We start from the raw sequence: 23,016 nt of genomic DNA, 5'->3' as shown, positions 1-23,016 counted from the left end.
TTGTGGCCGTAGAATGCCGTTGCAGCGCTTCTCGGAGTTTGGCAAGAAAAAGAGGCAGAGACGGCAACACAGCAAGACCCGCGGGGAGTGAAAAAGAAAGTTGAACTCTTCTAAATCCACCTAATCCTGTTTGATTTTTATTGCAGCTCTTTTTTTGCATTCAGTTGTCCTTAAATATCGCGGTTACATGCAACCCTCTGAACCCAAAGCGGTTTCTGGGTGTTTTTTTGTCACATTTTTACTCGCTGTGGGCTCATTTTTCACTAAAATAAGAAGTCCTGCACCTCTTTGAAACAGAGCAAGCAATACTACAAGTACAGAAACTTAGAGTTGATCAGTCTCGTGTCGACAATAAAAGGAGGCTAACATCTTAAGATCTCAATGCACAGTGTGTAAAGTAGCAGACGCGACGAAAAACACACATTTGTTTAAGAGTTCTGATTCCTGGCAGCCTTAAAAATCCAATTAAAAACATCCGTACGATGGGAAACCACAATCTGCTACCATTTAACCCTCTCAACCCCAACTCATTTCTTTGCTCGTGTCACATTTTTACTCTCTGTAGGTTCATTTTTTTACCTGTATGTAAACAGCACAACCAATGCTACAAGTACAGAAAACTCATAAATGTCTTTTCTGCAATGTTTTTGTTATTTTACAAAAAATTTAATTATTCCGAGTGCCGACGGTTGTTACCAATACAAGAAAAACGTGGCGTCTCTACATACTACAGATATTTTACTTTGCTTCCCTCATCAGCTTTAAAAGATGTTTCACCATGCTGACTGTATCTTCCAACAACCATCTCCTCCGTTCACCAGTTTTGAGCCGTGCTGCATTTATTTTATTGATCCAGTAGGTTTTGTTGTCTTGTCAGTCTAAAAGTCTTTTGAAAACTTGTTCGTAGTCACAGAAAATTGTCCAAAATGAGTCGGGAATTGTTCAAAATAACTCAAAAACTATTCAAACTTATTTGAAAGTAGCTTAGAATATCAGTAACATTTAAGTCATTTTGGACAAATGTTAATGTTTCGCCATGCTGAATGTATCTCCAACAACTATCTCCTCTGTTTACCATTTTTGAGCCGTGCTGAATTTATCTTATTGCTCAACTATGTTCTAGTTTCCATACTTGTCTAATTTGCTTAAACACAGCCTGCAGTTCAGTTGAGAAGTTCCTGATTTTTTTTGTCACTCGACTGTTGGTCGCAGTTGAGTCATGAGTGGTTTTTAACTCCACAGAGGTGTGCCGGATTTTTAGTTTTTTACCCAACCTAGTTATTATCCCCTGCTTCCACGAAGTGGAAAAGGGGGATATAGGTTTGGCCTCCGCCCGTCTGTCCGTCCGTCCGTCCGTCCGTCTGTCCGTCCGAGATGAAGGGGACAGCTTTTCTCGGAAACTATTCCAGCTAGGATTACGAAATGTAGTGTGTAGCTTCGCACCATGGACACCTTGATCAAGTTCGAGAATGAGACCTGTGCGATAATATTTAACAGAGTCATGGCCCTTGATCACTATCTTGGATATAGACTCATAGACATCACATGTGGCGGGGGATATTGATGACCATGTCGTCTTGTTGCAAATGATTTGATTTTGGTGAATTTTTAATTGACATGTAGAAGAAAGTACTTTGAAGAAATATCACAGTTTTAAGCTTCGATTTGGTTACTTTTTGAAGATGAAAATCCAACAATTCTTACTGATAAATGGTGTCATTTTGCCAGTTGTTATAAAGATAGCACACCTTTCTATCATGCTGGAGAGTCTTTGGGTCCAGAGGTTTAAATCTGATCACTTTAAATCTATGTTGATTAGATATATTCTTTGTTTTTCTGTGCTTTGCAACCACTTTTAAAACATTTTCCTTTATTTTGAACCTATCCTGCCAATGCAATGGGGCTACACGATTACTGTCATGACTTTGTAGTTTATAGAATCTTGAATATCCCTCTGGATTAATAAAGTATCCATCCGTCCGTCCGTCCGTCCGTCCGTCCATCCATCCATCCATCCATCCATCCATCCATGTGAAAGACTAAGATAAAGCTGTCAGATTGTTTTTTTCTTCATGACCAACAGTCCTAAACCCAAAGTTACATAACCTTGAATTTGCTCTTTCACAGGGAAACACGGTGGATTCTCAAAGAAGAGAAGCTAATTTGCTTGAAAAACGACCTAAATTATCAGAAAAGATTGATTTATCTGTTAATTGAGTACGAAAGAAGCCAAAATTCCAGTAACCAAACCTCTCTTAGCGGTGCGTCTCTCCGTTCTGCTTTGTCATGAATTCACAGCCGTCCTCTTGTTTGGGCTGTTTTTCTGGACCAGAACTGGCCCAATCAGGCCCTATTTGGAGCGTGGGGCGATGAGGAGCCCCTCCTTCGCCGACTCCCTCGTTTCCCCCTAAAGAGAAACATGCAGCTCTGTGTTCTCAGCTTTCCAAAATACAGCTGCTACGCAACAAAGTGTGCAAAAAACAACCAGGTGCTGCCAGATATGCGCAAATAGGCGCTCGCTCCGGGAGGCCGGCCCTCAATGGCGGCATTTTGTTTTGTTTATGAGTAAAATGGTCGATTTCCCTTACGTGCACACATGATTTCTTTTGACAGCCTCTCATCCAGGCGCTCGGGCGCATGCATAAACACACACAGCCTGGCGTGCACTTTAAACACACACACACACGCACACACTTCAGCCCTGCAGTTTTATGAATGGGTCGGTTGTGAAAGACTGGCTGAGGCAGCACATTGAATTAAGGGGAGTAAACCTTCATTCATGACATTGACATGAGTTATTCCAGCTCTAACAACACCTATGAGGAGCGCAGGGCGTGTTTTTCTGCAACGTTCTACAGCCCTGTTTACTGTTTTTGAGCAATGCTGCATTTCATTTATCCACTAATTATGACTTTTCTGTCTTTTACTTGATATAGTAGTTAATTTTTGGCAAACTAAGAGGTAAAATAAAGGGATTTTGGTTAAAATTTGGCAATTCTTAGCTTAGATTTGGTTGTTGTTTTTTGCTAGAGTAGCTCAGAAACTTTAGAAAAGTTTAAAATCCAACAGTTTTTGCAGTTTCTGGCTCTGATAATTGGTGTAATTCTGCCGTTTTTTTAAAAAGACAGATAGCATGCCTTTCAAAGTAAGATGGCAAGTTGCAACCTGTTGCTCAGTGTATTGTTTTTGAGCCATGCTACATTTAAATTATTGACCAATTATTAAACTTTTTTTGTCTTTTACAGGACGTAGTTAGTGCTAATGGTTTATTTATAGCAAACTGACGTGTAAAATAAAGTGATTTCAGTGAAGTTTGACAATTCTTAGCTTAGATTTCTTTGTTTTTTTGACATAAGCAGCTCAAAAACTGCAGAAAAGTTAAAAATCCAACTTTTCTTTTTTTGATTTTTACAGTTTATGGCTCTGATAATTGGTGTAATTCTGCCATTTTTTAAAAAGAAAGATAGCATGTCTTTCAAATAAGCTGGCTAGTTTGAGGATTGAACTAAATGCAATTTATATATTGTGGTTTTCTGCAACATTACAGAGAATATTGTGCAACCTGCTGCTCTGTTTACTGTTTTTGAGCCATGCTACATTTAATTTATCCACCAATTGTGATGTTTCGATCTTTTACAGGATCTAGTGGTTAATTTTTGCCAAACTGACAGGTAAAATAAAGTGATTTTGGTGAAGTTTTGCAATTGTTAGCTTGGATTTGGTCTTTTTTTTTCACACGAGTAGCTCTGAAACTGCAAAAAAGTTGAAAATCCAATTTTTTTTTCAATTTTTACAGTTTCTGGCTTTAATAATTCATGTAATTCTGCCTTTTTTTTTTAGAGCTGATGGGTTAAACTACATCTCATTTATATATTCTGCTTTTCTGCATCACCACAGAGAGTATTGTGCAAATACATTCCTTGCATTTGCATTTTCTTTATCTGTTGCAGCTTGTTTAGCACAAATGTCAGAAAGTTAGACTTTTACAAAAAGAGATGCAGCATTCCCACAAGCTACTCCTATTTTACAGCATTTTTTCGTTGTGTTTTAGTCAATCAAATCCACTGAAAATGAGTTAGTAATGGCCTGGCATGTAGCGTAATAGGCGTTTAACAGCTTCCAGTGGGGAAGTAAAAGCCGAGCTCCTCCGTGTTGATTCAGAACAGCCTGTCAGAGCCGGGGGGCCGCGAGGATTCGAGCCAGGCAGCCCCGAGTGTCGGCAGCAGAGCTTTGTGAATGGACGGCAGTGTGTGTTTTATTGCAGGAGATTGGCGGGAGGTGTGTATATGTGTGGAAGGAAAAGAGGGTTTGTGTTTGCTGGTGCATCCCTGCGATGCTCGTGTGCACGTCGCTGTGTTTGCTCGGACGCTTTTTCTGCAGCTGGAATGTTTTCTCTTTTCTCGGCGAAAACCAAAGGAGGGGGAACAGATGCTGTGAAAGAGAAGGGGCGAGGCCCAAAGAATAACAGTGGCCCTTACTTCAAGTGATCACTTATAAGGAGATACTGGAAGTGGGTCAAAGCGATGGAGGCCGGTTTGGACTTGTGGCATGTTAGTTTAGTTCTGCTCTGTGGTTTAGATGCTTTTTACAAGTAAAAATACCAATGCAACAACGTAAAAATACTAATATGTGCATAAATTATCCACCTTAAGTGAAAGTACACAGCTGTTAGCAGCAAACTGTGGTACATTTGTTGCAGTAAAAGTCCTGAGTTGGTCCCTCTGGTTGATATAAGATTATTAATAGTGACTCATGAGTGTGTCAGCTGCTGCAGGTTTAAACTACTTATATCCAGTTTTATACGCAGAAACAGAAGATAAATCTGATTACTAGCGGTAGAAGAAAAACCAAAGTTCCTTCACACAAATCTGTTTTTGCCAAGATATTGGATCATTTCATTGGAACGAAACCAAATTTAGAGGTAAAAATCCCAATTTGGTGAAGCTGTTACCAACCTCTGGTTAATCCTTAACAAAGTGTTGCATTTTAAAAGCTTGCTATATTATCCAGAGTGTTTTATTTAACCCAAACTGTGCTTTAAACTTCACCCGGTATCTCAGGTATCTAAACCTAACCAAGCAGTATAGAAATGAAACAGTTGTGGAAAAGTCAAACATGAGTCACAAAATATAGTTTTGTACCTTCATTTGTTGCACCACTGTCACCATGATTCCAGTATAATTTTACCTAAAGAAATGAAGAGACTGATCACATTTAGTCAAGCTAAGTCTCCATTTAAAACAAGTTAAAAAGATTGTGATTAGTGTTAGGAAATTACCCTTAGAAGTTTAAATATTGGTGTTAAGACTGAATAGTGTTATTTGCAGTGCAGTTTTATCTACGTAATTTACATTTGAAGGATTAAAATACCTACAAAAGCTATATGAGATGCAACTTTACATGAGTATAATGTACATTAAGGTGTTATTTGTGGGTGCATCCACACTAATATAATGCTACAGCAGCATTAATAACTTTACATTTTAAAGTGCATAACTTCTGCTAGATTCACACCAAACATCCCTGTTATTTCACCATTTAAAGACTCCTAGAATGAAGAGTTTGATTGACGCTGTAGACCCCAGTTTTGGTTGGAAAATTGGGGTTGTGTTTCAGTTTGGAATGAAAGAACTGGAACTGAAAAACCTTTGGAAATGATGGTGCAGATTACACCTGATTGGGTCTAAGAGAAGAAACCAAAGACGTCAGCCTTGACTAAAAGTAGTTAATTCACAATAAATAATGAATTACACGTGTTGTTGTTTCCGTGAGAAGCTGTTGAAAAGATCTCCTCTTACTTTCCTCCATTGCTGGTCTTCCTTTGTAGTATTTTTTTTTTTACAATTAAGCAACCAGTATCCTGTTTAGTTTTTCCATTAGCACCAGTTTTCTCATGTACATGGCTGAAGACTGTTTCTGAATCTGTGCTAAATCGCTGGTTTAAAATGAACTGTATTAATGCAGATGTAGCCTAAGAGGAGCTACTGTTTCAGTTCAGCGCACACGCTTAGCACCACACTAAAACCCGCCGTGCACGTGAGCGTAGGAGGAGGAGGAGGAGGAGGAGGAGGAGGATGAATGTATAGTAACCTGCTGACACAGACCAGGAGGTGTGCAGAGCGAGCTGAGAGCCAGCGTACGGCGAGATATCGATTCTTGGCCGATCCAGGAGAGGAGTAGGAGGAGATGGAGAGGCTTGATAGATGACTTGATAAAGATAAAGAGCAGATAAATCAGCCCGAGAGGCAGATAGGTGGGAGGAGAGGGGTAAGAGCGGGTCAAACGAGGCATTACCGTCGAGATCCAGATCGAGGTGGAAGGTTTGCGAGAAGCCAAGGAGGAACTGTGGATGTGGCATGTTCGCTGATAATTTCAGGGAAGGTGTCCGGGCCTTCTCTCCTCCTGATAAGGCAGCTTTCTAACAAACAAAAGGACACAGTACATGTACACCCCTCCTTGGCGTCCACGATGCCCCGGCGGGCGGCTCATTATATCATTTCAGTAACAGCGTGGGGCCGGATCGATCGCAGCATTAAACATTAAGAGGGGACAGCTATATCGGGGGCTGAGGGATCGAGAGTGAAGAGTCAATATTGTGCCAGATTAATTACATCCACCCCTCGCCTGTGACGGGATGTCCCTCTTGCTGCACGTCCCGAGACAGAAATGTATTGTGTCGGCCCCGCTAAACAGCAGCGGGGCGGCCAGATTTATGGCTGGTCAGTGGCCGTTTATAAAGAGCCAGCGCTGCACAATCCAAAGTGAAGTGGACAATGGGGAAAACATGAGATGTCAGAACATTTACAGATTAAACCGTGATCCCTTGATACAGCCAAGAAACTGGAAATATCAACTGTGTTATTATTATATCATCAGTAAACCGTGTTCTCCTCAATTACGTCTTTGCACAGAGGATTTATTTACACATTTATTGGAAAAAAATCACAAACATCTGGCAGCAAAATTGGCAGAGAGTACTGGAAATACAAAAAACTAAAAGTAACAAACTATCTGTAAAATAACATTACAGTAAATTAGTGTAATTTTACAACCAGTCTCATGTTGTAAAAAGGAAAAAATATACATATCTTGTAAAAATACTTTTTATTTTTAATGTAAACGCTATGTATGGTTTTGGTCTGTAAATTACTTTTTTCCAGTAATTTTTCAAAAATATTACCTGTAATTTAACAAAACAAAGAACATCTGTAAAATAACAGTAAAAAATTATTTACCATTTTATAATTAAAGTTAAAAATCTACCACTTTTAATCCTCAATATACGTAGTTTTTCTTTTAAATAATAAAATATGTGTATAAAATAATACTTTTTGCTCATTTAAATGCAATCAAATATTTTGTGATCAGTTGTTAAATTTTTTTACAGTCAACATTTTAAAAAATCTAAAATACAATTATTTTTTTTTAAATTGCCCTTTTAAATCGTTAAGATCCATAATTCATCTTTAAATAATAGAATATATGCATAGAATATTACTTTTCGCTCATTTAAATCTATCAAAATAGTTTGCGATCAAACTACCATTTTTAAAAAAAGATATTTATTTTTGTTATTTACAGTTTTTTTTAATGATATTAACATGTAAATTAATACTGTTCTGAAATTTTCCTTATTTTCCGTGATTTTGCAAAACGGGGAAAATCTGTAAAATAACAGTTAAAAAAGATTTACCATTTTATAATTTTTATATTTTTTCTTTCACATAGTGGCAAATATTTGTAAAATAAAATTCAAATACAGTAAAAAAAAAAAAAAATTACTTTATGTAATAATACAGTGGAAATTATGTTCAATTTTGGCCATTTAAATATTTTTTACACTCAATATGTAAAAATTATCTGTTAAAAGTTTTAAAAAATGCCAATTTTAATCCTTCATATAAACATTTCTTTTCAATAATAGAATGAATGAATAAAATAATACTCGTTTGCTCATTTAAATACAGCAAAATATTTTACGATCAGTTGTTGTAAAAGAATAAACTATCATTTAAAAAAAAAGTTTTGGCTTTTTAAAATAGTTATCTTAATATATCTTCTAAAATTTTTTACTTATTTTCTGCAATTTTACAAAATGTTGAAGTCTGTACAGTAACAGTAAATTGTTACTAACTGAACATTCGGTTTTTCTCCTGAGGTGATTTCATGTTTATTGAGAAGTTTGGAGGCCACGGGGCTGAAATGATTCTGAGAAAGTGTCGAGACGAGAACATTCTCACCCCTTTTTCAACAAACTCTGCGTTCTATTTCCAGTTAATGAAAGGGAAGTGAAACTATGATGTTAGCAGAATCCACTGCTCTGCTGCCTTTCCCATGATTCGTGTCGTTCAGTCGTGCATCCTGTTGGCCAACAAGACATGATGTACTGAAGACGGCTTCAACGGAAAAACCAACAGAAAGCCTTTAGCGAGGGCGACCACAGCGCTGTCCGGGCCAGCCGTCTGTCTCACTGGTACCATTGTACTTTCCATCAATCTCGTTAGGCTTGTTTGGCAGGTATCTGACAACCATTCTTTAAATATTCAAGGAGCCTGAACCATTATCAGATGAGAGAGGACGACCTGTAAATCAGATAGAGCAGACACTAATGGATCCAACACTCCCCGAGCAGACAGATCCTGAAGCCATTCTGCTGGCTCTCACAAATGAGGATGGGTTTGTCAGTATCGGCCGGCCAGCTTGTCTCGCTCTGTCTTCCTGATTTTGCAGTGACCTGAGAAGCCGACACACATGTCCAGCACATGTTTCCACGCACCAGTGGAATGACTGGATAGCCTCTGCAGTCGAAACGGTCTGGATCATATTGTATCGCCTCGCTTCCTTTCCTTCCCCTCCATCTCTCCCCGGTTCGCTCTGTCTTTTTCCACACAACCAGAAACACTGTTAACATGTTTGGACAGACGTTGTTGTGCATAGAGGTTTATAATGCTGACTGGATATGTTAGCTGTGCCTTTCAAGCTTTGTGTGCAAAAATTAGTAATTTGATCCCTTGAATTCCTGTGAAGACGCTGTAACTGTAGACAATCTAGTTAGAGATCTTCTCTGATGACCGAGGCCGTCCTCTTGGAGCTTATTTTTAAACAGTACAGCGGTCATGCTACATTTCACACTGAAAAAATAATTATTTCATTTGGTAACCCACAATTTCATATAATTTATCCAAGAAATAAGTAATTTGAATTTGCTTCGAGATTTATAAAGCATCCATCCAACCAACCAACCAACCATCCAACCAACCAACCAACCAACCAACCAACCAACCAACCAACCAACCCATTTCATTCCTCTCAGTTCAATAGTTTGCGCTGGTTGCTGCAACTTCATTGAAGCTAAGTCAGCTTGAAATTTTCAGCTTTGCCAACTTATGTATTTGAAATGCAAAACTACTTGAAGAAAACAGTGTTTGAATTGCAGCAGAAACAACTAAAGAAACGTAAAAATCATGGCTCCAATCTCTGTAATTAGAAAGCCAGTTCAAAAAGAAAAAAAAATGCAATTTTAAGTTACGGTAAATGGTAATTGAGTGTCTACAGACTCAATGACGTCAGATGCCTAAAGCTACAGGAACAGTAAACCCAATTTCCGCACTTTAATTGCAGTTGGAATATCAGTTTTTCCAACTTAAGTGTTTGTCTAGCCCAAGTGTAGAACGTATGACACGACTTTGTCATCAGAATTACCTTTTCTTTGCACTATAATCCTACTTGAAGAAAATGGCCGTTGACTTCTAAAGCTAAAGCAGCAATAAAGCTGATTTTTGCACATTATAATACCGGTTTAAAGGGGCAAAATTTCAGTTTCAAGTTGATGGAACCCACAAACGTAAACTGGCATCACCAAGTCAGAATTTGAAACCGCTCAGATACATTTTTTCGTATTGCAGTTGCATAAACATCACTTTGTAGCTTTGTACTGTGAAAACTGAGCTGACAGAAATGAGCCCATCTACAATGAAATCTAAATCCGTGGTTAAATGGAGTTTAGATTTGGTTTTGGTGAGATTTATGACAGTACAGTGTTGTTATCCTTGATACTCCTTAGCCACAGTTCAAAAATTTAGTTTGTTGTGTTCTGTTTAGCTAATTTATGCACAAAAATAAAGAAAATAACTTGAATTTGTACCAAAAATGCATCAAAAATGTGCTTAAGGAGGAAAACAGAGCTGTAAATCAAGCCACACTACAGAACTTTGACTTTGGTCTTGTAAATCTTATCAGTCTTGTTGAACCAACAACTTGATAATTCAGGCTTATTTTTCCATTCGAAGAATATAAAAGACCAGTGCTTTTGTTTCGGCTTCTGAGTTGTGGAATTTTGTGTTAAACAATCATTTTACTTTCAGTTTAATCACTCTTCCAGTGTTGTTGGGGTAGAACAGTCATTCCAACACTCTGCCAGACCAAAACACTTGGATATTTCAGCTTTTTTATTTTTACATCATTGTGCATCTAGAAGATCACATACTGTCCCATCAAAACCAAAGCTAGAACCTCAGAAAAAGAACGCTTCTTTGGTTTTAGAGAGTAAAACACTGGAACACTAAAGTATTGGTTACACTGAACCTATAATGCGTGTGTTGACAGTTGTTTTCCCTGTTGTGCCTCGACCACAATGGAGCTATGTATTCAGCTAAGCAAATAATGTCATTTGTAGCCTGCGTGAATCAATAGCGTCCTTTTTCCCTGTTAAAACTATCGTGGCACAATTGGCATCCTTGTTGTTATTATTGATCCACACCAGGGGATCAATCGGCAGGAGTGGGAGGACCAGGTGTAGCCTACATTTCCAGCTTCTGCACAGCAAACCGAGGCCACGTGCTCCTCAGACTGCACATGTACAGTTACATATCAGGTAGATAAGATCCAGATCTCCAGATTGGCCCCGAAGAAGAGTCCGACTTGGATCAGCGTTTGTGCGACTGGACCCATTAAGTGCGTATTTACGTTACGCTCGCATGTTCTTCGCTTTAGCGAGATCCAGTCACCCTGTTTGACATTGGGGCTGATGTCCAATGAGTTATTGCGAGCGAGGCTGTCGTGTGCTGCAGACTTCCAGAGGCTTAAGACTTGGCCGAGCTGCGTATACACATCCAGTGTAAGAAACTCCAGATGCACTCCTGTCTTCAGGTTGGATTTCCCTATGCTACGGCCTTTAATGGTAGGAAATAATCTGTCCAAAAGAAGATGGAAGAGTTCATAGCCGGGTCTGCGAGAAACCTTCGCATGATATTAAAATGTTTGGACAGATATAGTTTAATACTATAATTTCATCTCCCGGCATCTAGAAACTCGTAAAAATGCTGCTTTAAAACATTTCCCTGTTGGGGCTTTTTGTGTTTTTATCCTCAGCTGACGGGCCCATTGTGTGGAGAAGAGTTTTGTGTGGTGTTAGTGGGGAGTGTCATCCCTGCTCATGCGATTTGTTTGTGGTGGGTGTCCGTTGAATGGGAACCAACCCCCTCCATCTCCAATGTAATGATCCCTCTACTTCCTAAAGCACTCAACCATGACCATCACCTTTCACCCTGCATCCTCCCCCTTCCAAGAGCCCACATTTACATATGTAAAAGTCCATCCCCACCCTGCCTTTAGCTGGGGGGTCATCTCTATCGCTCAGAATAGGGAGGCAGTAAAGAATACCATAAAATAGGGACGGAGGAGATAAGGTCAAAGGGTTCTTCCTCACTCCAAACGTATCGGTTGAGGAGGTGTTGATGGAGAACGTCCACATGAGTACTACTTCAGCACGCACACTCCTGCGTTATCTCAAATTTCTCTGCTTTACAAGGCAACAGCTATTGTGTACTGTATCTGTCTTTCCACTTCTAAACACCTTTCAGGTTTCTTCACGCTCTGATCGCTTAAGTTCACAAAACTCACCCCCCTCCCGTTTTCGGTGCAGAAAAGAAACGGTGAAATATGAGGATCTTCTGTGAAAGAGTGATGTAACGTTTAACAAAGCAGTTAGAGGAGGTCGTGTTGCCCCAAATAAAAGCAGGAAGGGACGAGAACCTGAAGAACATAACTCTCCTGGGATCCGTTTACAAGACTGCCAGCACCTTATAAACTCTAGCAGCAAATTTGACATCATTTGGACAGCGAGATTTACTGTAATATGCCAGAGTTTGTAATAGTTGGTGGAGACCAGGGTTTGTTTCAAGGACTATTCTTGGAGCTGGATGTTAAATTAGTTCCCAAATTCAATTTTTGGCAAGTGTTCTGGCTTTAGAGATGACAACAGCTGGTCATCATTGGAATATCTCAACTAATAAAATGGAATTTGGTGTAGATATCTATGGTCTCCAGAGGATGAATCCAAGGAACTTTGGTGATCTCCAACTTCTCGTTCAGAGATAATCATATGGTAACCCTAAAGTACATTGTACACCATGTATCTTGAACTGCATATGTGGATAAAAGGTGGTATTAAACTTTTTTTGGCTGCTGAGCCTCAAGTGAAGCTACGTTTTGAACATAAACCAACTTAATCTTCTAACGTAGGCTTCAAAATTTGACAGGAAATAACACAAAGTATAAATAAAATGTTATCTCAAGTTCTGCTGCATCAATTTCTCATTTATACTTTGGGTTTAGTCCTAATTAGCAATTGTTAGCATGCTAATGCACTAAGAAAAGATGGTGTAGGCTGTTTGAGGTGAACATTACACCAGCTAAACATTACTACATTAACATTGTGAGTGTTACCTCTGCAGTTGTTGATTAAACCCCGAGAAACCCATTTGAAGTATCAAAGCTACATACAAGGGGTCCTCGGTTTACGACGTCCTCGACCTCGTTTCGTTGTTGCATCAGAACTGGTTAAATGGAACTAGTTGGAGAGTGGAGCAGATGAGTTTCTTGTCATGCAGCACTATAAGACGGCTTTGTTTACATTCGCTGGTTGTACGCCACCTTGGATTGTGCTACATTGACAAACTTTTTGCCCTTCATTATGGCTTCCAAATGTAAATCAGACTCTTCTGATGCTTCGAAGAAGGAAAGCCGTCTCCATGGAAGCGAAATTATATAGAATAAAACACTGGGAACAGGGCGAAACACCACTGAACATTGACATTATTAGATCAAGTTGCAAAAACACTGCAACATATTCTGTTATCTTCTTGTAAGATGACTCATACATGCATGAAAGTCGTTGGTATTCATGACTTTTATGAAAAACTGAGCAATATCGTGATGCACATAACAGCTTTGTTTACATTTCTCTGGAGTTCCGACTTACGGCAGAAATCGACTTACATTAATCTGTAGGAACGGAACTCTGACATAAGTCGAGGACCCCCTGTATTCAGTGTTTTATTGAAACTAAAATCCTCAACAAGGCTTATATGGAACATTACTCTGCTGCCTAAGATTTAGAAGGTGTGAAATCTGTGAAGTTCTCGCTTTCTTCACCATTTGTTGTAGCTCGAGCACACCAGCTCACCTACAGCTCTGCTCAAACACTGTGAAACTACTCAACTACATGGTGGAAAGTTGTAATATTGGAATGGGCCCCAAATGCTTGAACCAGCAACTGAAGAAGAATAATGATTCAAAAAATCTATGCAGCTGTGTTTCAAGGTGGAAATGATCGACCATATGGATGACTGCTTATTTTGCTCTCGATATAATTTATAAAACAGCATATGGAGACATTAACAGGGCAAAAAAAACTTGATTTTAATCAGAGGGGGTCTAGTATTGAGATCAAATTACTGTTATAATAAAGCCCAGCCTAACAGAAATCTGTGTATTCATTGTTCAAGCGTTTGTTTACCAGAACATCAACCGACTCTGTCTAATTGGAAACGCACGCGAAGGCAATCACAATCACAGGCCCGATACACAAACACAAAAAAACGCTGCCTGGTGCTCATTTACTGGATTAATTAATATTCCAGAAAGCCTGCACACAAACTGCTCCACATTTATGCCCAAAAATACCACCGAATACGGCAGACGCCGCTCCCAGGCCGGACTGTTTGAAACGGAACATCCTCATAAACCCAGAGCCACATCAAGGCCAATATCCCTGCATTAGTGGCTCTGCTCCGAGTGGACTTGTGCTCGCTCTCTGAGGATTGTTTGCAGTTCATGACCATGGCGGAGAAAAGAGGGGGAATGTCAACAGACAAACTTGTGTTATTAGAGCGGCAGTCATGTGCCACCCTGTGTGCTGGAGCTGCCGGAGACTTATAGGAGGCTGGAATCCCATCGCGTCTGTCTGGGAAATCTGGGTAAATGCTCTCTAATCCTGTTGATCCTCGGCTAAAGCCAACACTTCCTCACCTGCCCGCCTGCCATGGGAGAGTGAGTGCAGACCAAAAATAGGAAGGAAGGCCGTGATGATGAGCAGCGCCGTTTGATTGTCAGCCTCACTTTATCATTTAATAGGTTTTGCATTCTCAAAGGCAAACAGGTTAAAGTGAAATAAACATCAGAGACAGTGGCAGGAAGCGATGTCGGCCTTGACAAAGCAGACGTACTTGTTGGAAGTGAACTCTTTGGTTCCATAGTCGGTGCTACTTTCACTTTGATTACCAAAAAACTACATTTATATGCATTTATATCTCTTAATCTTAAGCCATCTGTCCAACTTAACCCTCTGTACAAGGAGTTTGAAGGACAATTTTTATTCTTTCAAGTCCCCAAAATTACACCACTTATTAGAGCCAGAAAGACGGTCCTTCAACTGGTTCCACCTAGAAAATTAAACAAATTTCTGCTTAAAATTATGATATTTCTTCAAAATGGGTTTATTCTACATTTCGTGTTTGAAAATTTGCCAACAATAAACTCTTTGGAGTCACCAGATTCGGTCAAAAACAAAGAATTCTGCGCTACTTAACATAATAACCAAGCCGTTTATGATTCAGATGCAACCGACGATCACGTGACAAAAATTCTGTGACTTTTCGGCTGAACTGCAGGCAGTGTTCCCACAGAGTGGCTCAGAAACAAGGATGGAAATGAATTGAAATTGTAAATTCGCGTGTTGGTTCCAGGTTTTTTTTTTGCAATTTTTGTAAAATAGATTATCAAAGAAACTCAACTTTTGCTGTTTTAGAAATTATTTCTGGCAATATAAATGAGTTATACTGCACATGGGAGAAGATTTTAATTTTCTTTAGTAATGACTGTGCTGTTTCCACGGAGGCACAGGACTTTATTTTACAGCGAGGAACAAAAAAAACCCACCCAGAAACAGTTTTTCTGTTTAGAGGGTTAATATGCAATAATATAAAGCAGATAAAGCAACAACAGGTGGACATTTTGGCATCTCTAGCAAATAAATTACACGATCAATTGCTCGTTTATGATGTTTTTAGTGATAAATTTTTGCTGATTGACTCATTGTTTCAGCACCTAATGAAACCATTTAAATGTTTGCTGTTTTATTGAATTTTTAACGAGTTCTTGCAGCCAATTTTTACATTTTTTTAAGGGCCACTCCTTAAAGTTGTTTGTGGTCTGCTATAATCTTTTCTCACTTTTTGTTCGTACTTTTTTCAAGAGTCATTCTCGGTTTCTTCCAGTTCAGCCGGGCGTTTTTTCTTTCCGTTTTGTGAATGGACGACACTATATAATTACCCGGTGAGCTTTCAGTGTGGCCGTCGGCTCCCCACCCACTGAACACACACACTCTTTTCTGCAAATACTCGCTAAGATTGCTAATACACACACACACACACACACACACACACACACACACACACACACACACACACACACACACAGACACACACAGACACCCACACACACACACACACATAAATACATGCCTCCCCAGCTGGAAGTGCACAGCTGCTGCTGTTTACCCTGTCGGGACCAGAAAAACATCCTGTACAGTTCTCCGGGTGAAAACCTCCCCTCACATAATAAACACGAGCCCTCGGCGCAGTTTGAAGCTCCACTTTGGGTGGTTTCTGTGGCCGTCGAGGCGAAAGGTCCCCTCCAGCAGTCCGGCTTGATGGACAGTTCGCTGTCTTGAGGCTTTTTTGTGCTCCATTATCTTTATTTTTTAACTCTTTACTCAAAGGTTGCGCAAGCTTGACATCTGGTTGGCAGCTGGAAAGAATGCCGAGGCTAGAATCTGTGTGTGACGTCGACTTTCATCAGTTGTTTAGCTCTAAGCTGGACTTAGAGGAAGTTTTGGCTGCTGTTGTGTCTGGAAGAGTGAAGAAAAGTGGGCGAGGACACTCTGGGCTTCCAAATGACTGCAGGAATGCAGTCGTGTGTGAGCATGTGTGTGTGTGTTAGTGGAAGTGTGTGTTTATACGCGTCTGTCTGCTGCCCGCTGTTTTGCACTTGACAGTCGCTTAAGCATTTTGGCTGGCACGTAAAAGAGATTCCTGTGCCGACAGAAGAATTTGCCTGAATGACGGTAGTATCGGGGCAGGGCAGCATCACAAAGGAACAAAGAATAGATGATGTGTCCGTGTGCCAACCTTCATCTCTGCTTTCTGTTTGCTGTCTCTCCTGCAGCGGTGGCGTTTCACAGCCCTCCAGTCACCATCAAGAAGGAACCTCAGAGCCCGGGATCCGACCCCAGCCAGTCCTGTAGCCACAAGCAGAGCTTCAGCTACCCCAGTGGAGAGCAGTGCCTTTATGCCAGGTACCTCAGTGATGCTGCATGCTCACACTGGTTTGAACTTCCAATGTTGTGTCTCTGTTCAGCAGAGACACAAAGAAATGAGAAATAAGAAATGAGATAACTGAATATGAAAGATGTGGTGGTCAGCGATCAGGTACAGGTGTTTAAACCGCATCGTCAAGTCCCTAAAATCTCCATATTTCATTGAGATTAAACTGCAGCAGTGGAAAAAAGGAGATAGTATTCTGTCCCAAAACAGCTTTTTTTTTCTTACAGCTTTTTGAGACATGCAAAACACAATAAAAATGGATTATCACCATGTGTGACCTTTAAAACACTCAACTTCAGATGTGTTTACACCCAAAATTAACACTGTTTTGGAGTTTTGGTGCCCCTAAAATGGAGACTTTTGGAAATGCTGCTGATAATCTCACAAACTGTCATGTTAAATGTTCATGTGTGTTGTTATGCAGCAATACTGTATACACAAGCTGATAGAACCTGTTTTGTTTCCACTTACCTTTAGTGGTTTGCAGCCATGCTTGGTTTTGTAACTCACCCCATGGAAAACTGCTGCCTCCTTTTTCCAGAACTACCTTCCTGGTTGCTCGGGATAATCCAGAAAACACATATTTCAGAGGGAACGTCTTCATTAGGAAGCCGTTCCACTCAAAATGTTATCCAGATTAACCAGGACGCTGTTCCTGCAAAGACGCGTTGCCGAGGAACTACCAACATCATGATTTTTTATGCTTTTAGCACCGATAATTGCAATTCCATTTACCTCCGTTGCATTAAAGTGGAGGCCCAACTCTCGGGAGGCACAGAAGGATGATTCATTGTCTCCCCACACATTTACTGACATCCACTGGTACCAAAGGCAGAATTAACGAGACGATTTTATCTCGACAGCAACAGTTTGTACGATGACCCAGCACCGGCCAGCAGTCAGGAATAAAACTCTGACAGAAAACCTCCCATAAATTTTTTGCCTTATTGTTTACGACTAATTTCCATGTGGAGTTCCATTGACAGATCAAAAACAACAACAACAAATAACATAAAACCATAACTGAACAAAGATATACAAAAAAGAAGACAAAAGCTGGAGGACCAAGTCTGTAATTAATTAACATTTACAAATGATTATATAGCAGATATATCCCTCTATCATTATCCTCCTGAGACCCAGCCTTTCATTTATGTCCTCTGTACTGGACATTTGTTTTTGTTCTGTATCTTTTGACTCTTTTGAGCTACCCTACTAAATCTCTGATATCTACTACTGATATCTGTGGAAAAATGGGAACTTTATCTTTATGCTGAGACAAAATGGAGATTTCAGGAAAAATCACCTGCCAGGAAAAGAGAAAAGTCAAGTCAAATATTGTTAAGTTGTGGTTTTACTTCAGGTATGTTTTCTTGTTTATGAACATGTCAGGAATTAGAAATTTAAATCTAAACCTCCACCGTTAAATATCTGTGCATTATGGATCGTAGTTAAAGGTCATAAATAAATAGTGACATCCCAAGTTAAAAACAAACATTTCAGCCAACGTGTCGCTGATTTACATGATGTCGCCCTGCATGTTTGTCTTCAGGTAAATCAGCAGAAATGTCCACTTTCTAAAAAAATAAAGGTAGCGTAAAGAAGCCAGCTAAAATCTTCACCAGACAGACTAACCATGGATCCATAAGCAATGACAATAAAAAAAAAATGAAAAAGATCTTATTCAACATTAAAAAGGTAACTTTGTGCAAAACATTCAGTGTAAAAAGAGCTTTTCCTATTTCAGTGACAGAGGTTTTGCACAAATATTGACCAAACTGTCTAAAATTAACCCTGTTTAAAGAGATCATTCATCGCATTGTGATTTCATCGACACCCCAGATTTTTCCTCGTCTGGCTCTCAGAAAACCTACTCAGGAATTAGTCTGATTCTTAGACCCTGTGAGCATTTATAACCCCATCTTCATTCCAGATCTGGACCAAATCCATCACCTAACCTCTGTTCTAAACCTGCACAGTTGGATTAACTTATTATGCACAGAACTACAGAAAGACGCATTTAATTTAAAAACATTCTTCTTGGTTTTTTCCATTATCACAATCAACAACTAACTGACATAAAGCTGCCACTGCTGTCTAGTTTGACTGTTTTCTTGCATCGTGTGTTTGTTTCAGTGCCTATGAGCAGAAAAGGGCTGCAGGAGGAGCAAAGAGCTCCTGCCCAGGGACCCCCATGTCCCCCATGCAGCAGCATTACTCCCCAAAACCCGCCTCGGCCGGACGGCCCGACGCCGGCTACATGAACCCTGCTGCCGCCTCCCAGCCGCTCCCCAGCAACAGCTACCCCATCAACGCCAGGTGAGGCAGGGATTTGGGAGGTTGAGTCGCACGTTTTTCGAGCGGTTTAGACCCAGAATACATCTGTGATCTGCTAGTCCAGGCCAGATTCCAGACTAGACATGGAGAAGCAGCATTGAGCTGATCTGCTGCAAACAAGTGGAACAAACTGTCGGTGGAGATCAGACTTTCACTAAATGTAGATGCTTTTAAATCCAGGTTAAAAACATTTCTTTTCTCATGCGCCTCTGCATGAAGTCTGCTCGGTATCTTACAGTACAGTGAAGGATACATAGGTAGGACTAGTTAGGAACTGGAATGTTAAAAATCCCAGAATATTGGTTTGAAATCCGACACCTTTTAGGTCAGTCAGTCGCACATTTGTTATGGTCAGCAAGAAACTCGCAATGTAAGCAGTCAAACGTGAATAAACAGGACGAATCTGACACAAAGATTCCCACCAAACACATTCTGTGTGGTGTGTCCTTAAAGAATGTTCTTGGAAATTAATAAATAACATAAGATAATTAGTGTTTTGATTTTTATTTCATGATTCCTGAAACATTTCCTCATCAGTTTCTCTAACGAATAAAGAAAAGACATAAGAAGAGCAGCATTGAATAGAGTTACTCATTGCTTTTAATCATCTTAATTCTACTTAGTTACTGCACATGATTTTGTCGTGATTTTTGTACTTGTTAATGTTTTATCTGCCCCTCACTGTAATGCTCTTAGTGTTTTCTGTAAAGCACTTTGAATTGTCTTGGACATTAAGGGTGCTTTATAAATAAACTTGCCCTGCCTTTGTCCACTGAGATCCTGAACTGTGTCTGGTTTCTCAGTTCCAGGTTTCAGGGCGCTTCAGGAGACCCCATGTGCCCCCAGTTCCCCCCACCAGGGCAGGCCTTCCAGCGCATGCCTTCTGCCCCGGCCGGCAGCACTGGAGGAGGAGGTGGAGGAGGAGGTGGAGGAGGAGGCGGAGGAGGAGGTGGAGGTGGTTACCATCGGCAACACTCCGACCCCTGCATGCCATACCTGCAGCAAAGCTTTAAGCAAGAATACCTGGACCCGCTGTATGAGCGGGCGGCTCACATGGGCGGACCGGGACACGGGGAGGACAGGGACCTCACCCCCACCCCCACCCTCATCCTCACCCACACCCACACTCACACCCACATCGGTTCCCACCAGCCCACATGATGGTGAAGCAGGAGCCCACAGACTACACCTACGAACCTGGTGAGTGAATCGTCTCTGTGTTCAAGTCAATTATTCTCCAGTTTTGCCTTTTGTGTGTCTCTCCTAGTTGGATTAATGTGTTGTAGTTGGAGCTGCAATGAAAAATTAATCATCAGCTGTCAAATAAATCCGTTTGGGGATTATTTTGAGGGAGAAGTAGCTAAAATTCTCTGATATCACCTTATTAATTGTAAATATTTGATGTTTCGTTCTTGTTCTTCAAGAGTAAACTGATGCATGGATGGATAGATGGATCCTTTATTAATCCCGACGGAAATTCCAATCTTTATTTTTAGGTTGTGGACAAAACAAAATGAACAACTAATTAGTTCATGTAGAAAACAATCCGCAGATGACTAAATAATGAAAATAATCCTACTTCAGTTACTCTAGAACTAGGGCAAGTGTTCTTCTGATTAATACGTTTATCTTTAAATCTATAAAATTTCCGAAAAAATCTCATCACAACCCTTAAGGCCTGAGGTGGCACTTCCTAAAATTGCTCATAATGTCCAATCAGCAGTCCCAAAACCTCCTGCCTGTGCAAAAATCTGAGAAAAGCAGTCAAAAAAGAAGTCAAAATTATATTATCCCAACTTCGTAAGTGTGAATATTTTCCGTTTGTTACTCTTCTATGACAGCAAACTGAAAATATTTAAGTTGTGGACATGATTAGACATTTGATCAACATTGGTCACTTTTTTCTGAATTGGATTCATCAAGAAGATAATCACAAAATTACCTAAAGATAATGTTTTGTTGTGCTGTAGGTGTTTTCTTGTTCAACGATTCATCTTTGAAACTTTGCAAAATCAAAAAAAAAAAAAAATCTGATCTTCAATAAAATCTTCCTAAAATGTTTGTTCTGTCCAATCAATAGTCCAAATTCCTGAGACACATATATATAGTAGAGATATTACAGAAAAAGCTTCATAGAAGAGGATATTTTCTGGTTTGTTTCCTCCTCTGTGATGGTAAACTGAATATCTTAGGAGTGTAGACAAAACAAGACATTTGACGATGTCATTTTGACCTAATCTGCGTTTTATTCGTTTTTTTCTGACATTTTATAGACCAAACAAACTATAAAAATAAACTAGGAAACAATCAACAGATCCTTCAGCAATGAAAATAATCATTAATTGCCCATTTGGTCCATGAAACCGTCCAAAATCCAGAGGAAAAGCAACAACTTTATGCATGTAAAAAGCAGGAAATGGAGAATATGTGTCACTTTCAGGTTAATGAGTGACTTGGAAAGTGATGTGTCTGCAGTTAACTTTCTGTCAGTCTTGTTTGTCATATTTAGTCGCGGCCTGAGTCACTGTAGGACAACGGGAAATGCTTTCCTGACAGCTTAAATATCAAATAAATGACTTCTGAGGTTCCCAGACGTAAGGAAAATCCACTTAAAATGACTTGTTTTGTCCTCACGATAGTGTTATTAAAACTAAGATATGAAAGAAGAGGGATAGAAATCAGAGAAAAGCAAGAAATCTGCACATCTGAGAGGGACATTTTATCCTTGTTAGACAAAAATATTGACTGAATTGACACTTCATTGACTATTTAACTCTCAAGGTTACTGAAGGTGTAGCGTTACGAAATAATGAGCCTCATGGCAGTTTTTGTTCTGGATTGTAATGAAGAAGCATTAAAACACGAGACATCTCCCCATTTCCACATGTAAACGTGGTGAATACTAGTCTGTAAACTAAAATCCTGTCAGTTTATCCCTCAGTTATCATTTGGCAGTGCCTCAAAATCTCCTTTTTAATAAGAGAAAAAACCCCAGAAAGCCCTCCCCGGTGTGCGTCGCTAACCCTAGAACAAAATGTCCAAAAGGCAAACAAACTTCTCCACTGTATGCAGACTCCTACCCAGCTCAGCCTCCAGAACTCCTCCTTTCAACTCTCTGACACTTGAGAAAAAATGTTTTTTCTCTGCTGCAGCTACACTCCTCCCTCCTTCCTCCCTCCCTCCTTCCTCACCCCTCCTCAGTGAGAGAGAGAGAGAGAGGCAGAGGAATTTCATTGAGAAAATGGAGGGCACTGGAAAGACTAGAGTCCCTGGTGGAGTGCTCCGGGGTTTCAGGTTGCACCAGCGGCTTCCTTTTTCTGCAGGCAGATGAACTCATAATGGAAAAATGAGCGTGGCCGCAGTAACTCGAACCTCTCACTGGCTTGGCTTTGGGAGAGGGAGGCGGTGGTAGGTAGGAGGGTAAATGGTGGAGGTTGGGGTGGGGTAGGAGCTCAGGAGCTTTAACAACAAGCCTTACCAGCTCTGAATTCAAACAGAAACTCGTCCTAGAAGCTGCAACAGTGCCTCAGATTCATGGACAAACCTAATGTAAATAATAACTCACTGTTCTACAGCAGCAACCTCGAGACAGAACGCACCAAAGGATGTTTTTCTGCCGATAACTCCAACTAGAAATTTGGTGGAGTTTCCTCAAAAGTGTCTCTGATAAGAGTTTGATCCGACGGGAAAGGTCAGAGTTTATCAGCGAAAGGAGCAGAGTGTAGAAACACTCGTTTAAGTAGGAGACATAAATGAAAACACACATTTGTTTAAGGGTTATGATTCCTGGCAGTCTTTAAAATCCAATTAAAAACATCCGTAGAATGGGAAACCACAATCTGCTCCCATTTAACCCTCTCAACCCCAACCCGTTTCTTTGCTCCTGTCGCATTTTTACTTTGTGTGGGCTCATTTTCTACAAAAATATAAAGTCTGGAAACAGAACAACCATGACTACAAGTACAGAAAACCCCAAAATGTCTTTAATATATTTTTTTTAAATTTTAAACAAAAC

The 23,016-nt window shown here is 40.0% G+C and overlaps 1 protein-coding gene across 1 annotated transcript in view; it reads left to right on the top strand.

The window, feature by feature from the left end:
* Window positions 1–23,016, top strand: part of etv4 (ETS variant transcription factor 4) — a 50,817-nt gene that overhangs the window by 15,853 nt on the left and 11,948 nt on the right. The window contains 4 exon segments of the mRNA XM_022217428.2: window positions 16,507–16,636; window positions 18,801–18,983; window positions 19,805–20,073; window positions 20,076–20,201. Of these exon segments, the coding sequence (XP_022073120.2) occupies window positions 16,507–16,636; window positions 18,801–18,983; window positions 19,805–20,073; window positions 20,076–20,201 (708 nt within the window).

This window comes from Acanthochromis polyacanthus, chromosome 19, assembly GCF_021347895.1.
Source record: "Acanthochromis polyacanthus isolate Apoly-LR-REF ecotype Palm Island chromosome 19, KAUST_Apoly_ChrSc, whole genome shotgun sequence".
In the NCBI taxonomy this organism is placed as follows: domain Eukaryota; kingdom Metazoa; phylum Chordata; class Actinopteri; family Pomacentridae; genus Acanthochromis; species Acanthochromis polyacanthus.
This window is presented reverse-complemented; position numbering and strand designations above follow the sequence as displayed.